The following is a 1838-nucleotide window of genomic DNA, read 5'->3' on the forward strand; positions in this document are numbered from 1 at the left end:
ACCCTCCAAATCTCATTCTATTCCAACAGACGATTCCATAATATTACAAAACTATCTACCAGCAGGGTGTATTGAATAATTCATCTCTCTATAGTTCCCATCTTGGCCTTTTGTTAAAAGTTTTCCCCCCTTTACGGATTTTTGAATGTGAAAGGAAGGGTTCATTCCTTCTTTCGAAGCCTTGCATTTAGGCTTTGCTTTGTAGCATAGATTCCTCTCTCCAAAAGAGCTTCAGTGCAGCAGAGATCTTTGGACTGAAGTTCATCTTCAAGTGTAAAAAAAAAAAAAGACTGTCACAAAACCGACAATGTTTTGTGTTACTTCAAAAAGGCAATCGTATTGTTTGCTTAGTTGAAGTAATTTTTCTCCCGAAATATTAACATATTCTGGGCACGACTTATTAAATTTTGCTCAAATAGACGATTGCATTATTTCATAATAGCGTATAAAAATGAATGTAAAAAAAAATGAAACAACCTAAAATAATTTATATTATAACAGCGTTGTTACTTGTTACCGGTTGCCAGAAAGGTCTGTTAACGTGCGAATAAGCGTGCCGAATTATCGCGAGAACCAGCGGGCAATGTTGAATTTATGGGCTGTAATTGATATTGATTGCCACATCGGTCATCTGTCAGTTACCGTTTTCAAGGGACCGTTTACTCAGCGTCAAATGAGTCTGTTGTACAAATAGATCAAGGCCTAAATACCATCCGTCAGAGCCAGTATAAATACACTAAATCAAATGACTAAATGACAGTTCAACAAGCAGAGAAATCGCAAGGACGCCGAGCACCGACACAAAAAGCATACACCGATTTAATGTGTAGAGAAGACCCCCAATAAACTCAAGGGCAAAGTTTATTTTGACAAGAAGTCTGCTTAAGATTAAAAGAAAATTAAAATGAATTACCTTTGTCACCCAGTATGCCGTCAATACTGTGCTTAGTTTTTTTCTCCCCACTGTCATCCTTTTTGTCACAGTCGTCCTCATCGTCTTTTTTGCCAAATCGCGCACGAAGAACCCGACTGATAGAACTTACTGGTGGGATAATTAAAAATAAATAAATAAAAGGACACAGTGAAAAAAATAAATATATTTGAGTAATAATAATAATAATAATAATAATAGGCCAAAAGGCTAATAATAATAAAGTAGGCTAAATAAATTATATCCGTAATTTATAATTAATATATAGGCTAGTTATTATAAAATAACAATAGTAATAATAAACGAATCAATACTTTTATTTTCAATTCAGTTTGTTCAAGAATATATACAAAATGATTGTGATAAAAATTACTCTGGAATTATGAGATAGGTGATGTGGACATGATAAAAAAAGGGGGGGCTTCTTACCAGATGAGGCCTCACCTGAGGGAACTGTACTTCTGTCACACACACCGTCCTTCAGCAGTTTATCCCGAATCTCCCAACTGAACATGCCGGGATTATCGCGCTTGTATTCTTCGATTCGTTTTTCCACGTCAGGTGTTGCCACCTGCTTTTGTGTTTGATTGAAAAGGCGAGAAAATGTACGAAGAGAAAAAATACGAAGAGAAAGAAAAAAATAGAAAGTATGGGTGAAAAGAAAAAAGACAGGAAAACAAATTTTAGTACATAATTGTACATATCCTTTTAATACGTACCAACTTTTCTTAAACGATTTAAAATGAAATAGGCTATTTCATTAGCTTTGCAAATAAAAATAATAGCTACAAAAACCCATCATGCATAATGATAATAAAAGAAATAAAAATAATAATAATAGGCTATACTTACTCTGGGTTTGCTTCCTCCTATTGCTCCAGGACGGATCGAGCCAGTTTCTTGATAC

General features: G+C 34.7%; 1 protein-coding gene across 1 annotated transcript; it reads right to left on the minus strand.

Moving 5' to 3' along the window:
- Nucleotides 1-913: 913 nt before the first annotated feature.
- Nucleotides 914-1834, minus strand: LOC107736588 (paired box protein Pax-7-like; the record flags this gene model as incomplete). Its single annotated transcript, XM_016547968.1, has 3 exons — nt 914-1042; nt 1376-1505; nt 1784-1834. Coding segments are annotated over 3 exons (310 nt in total), but the record flags the coding sequence as incomplete, so codon positions are not given.
- Between the last annotated feature and the right edge of the window lie 4 nt (nt 1835-1838).

Source organism: Sinocyclocheilus rhinocerous, unplaced genomic scaffold (assembly GCF_001515625.1).
Source record: "Sinocyclocheilus rhinocerous isolate Xijiao unplaced genomic scaffold, SAMN03320098_v1.1 C36804792, whole genome shotgun sequence".
Lineage (NCBI taxonomy): Eukaryota > Metazoa > Chordata > Actinopteri > Cypriniformes > Cyprinidae > Sinocyclocheilus > Sinocyclocheilus rhinocerous.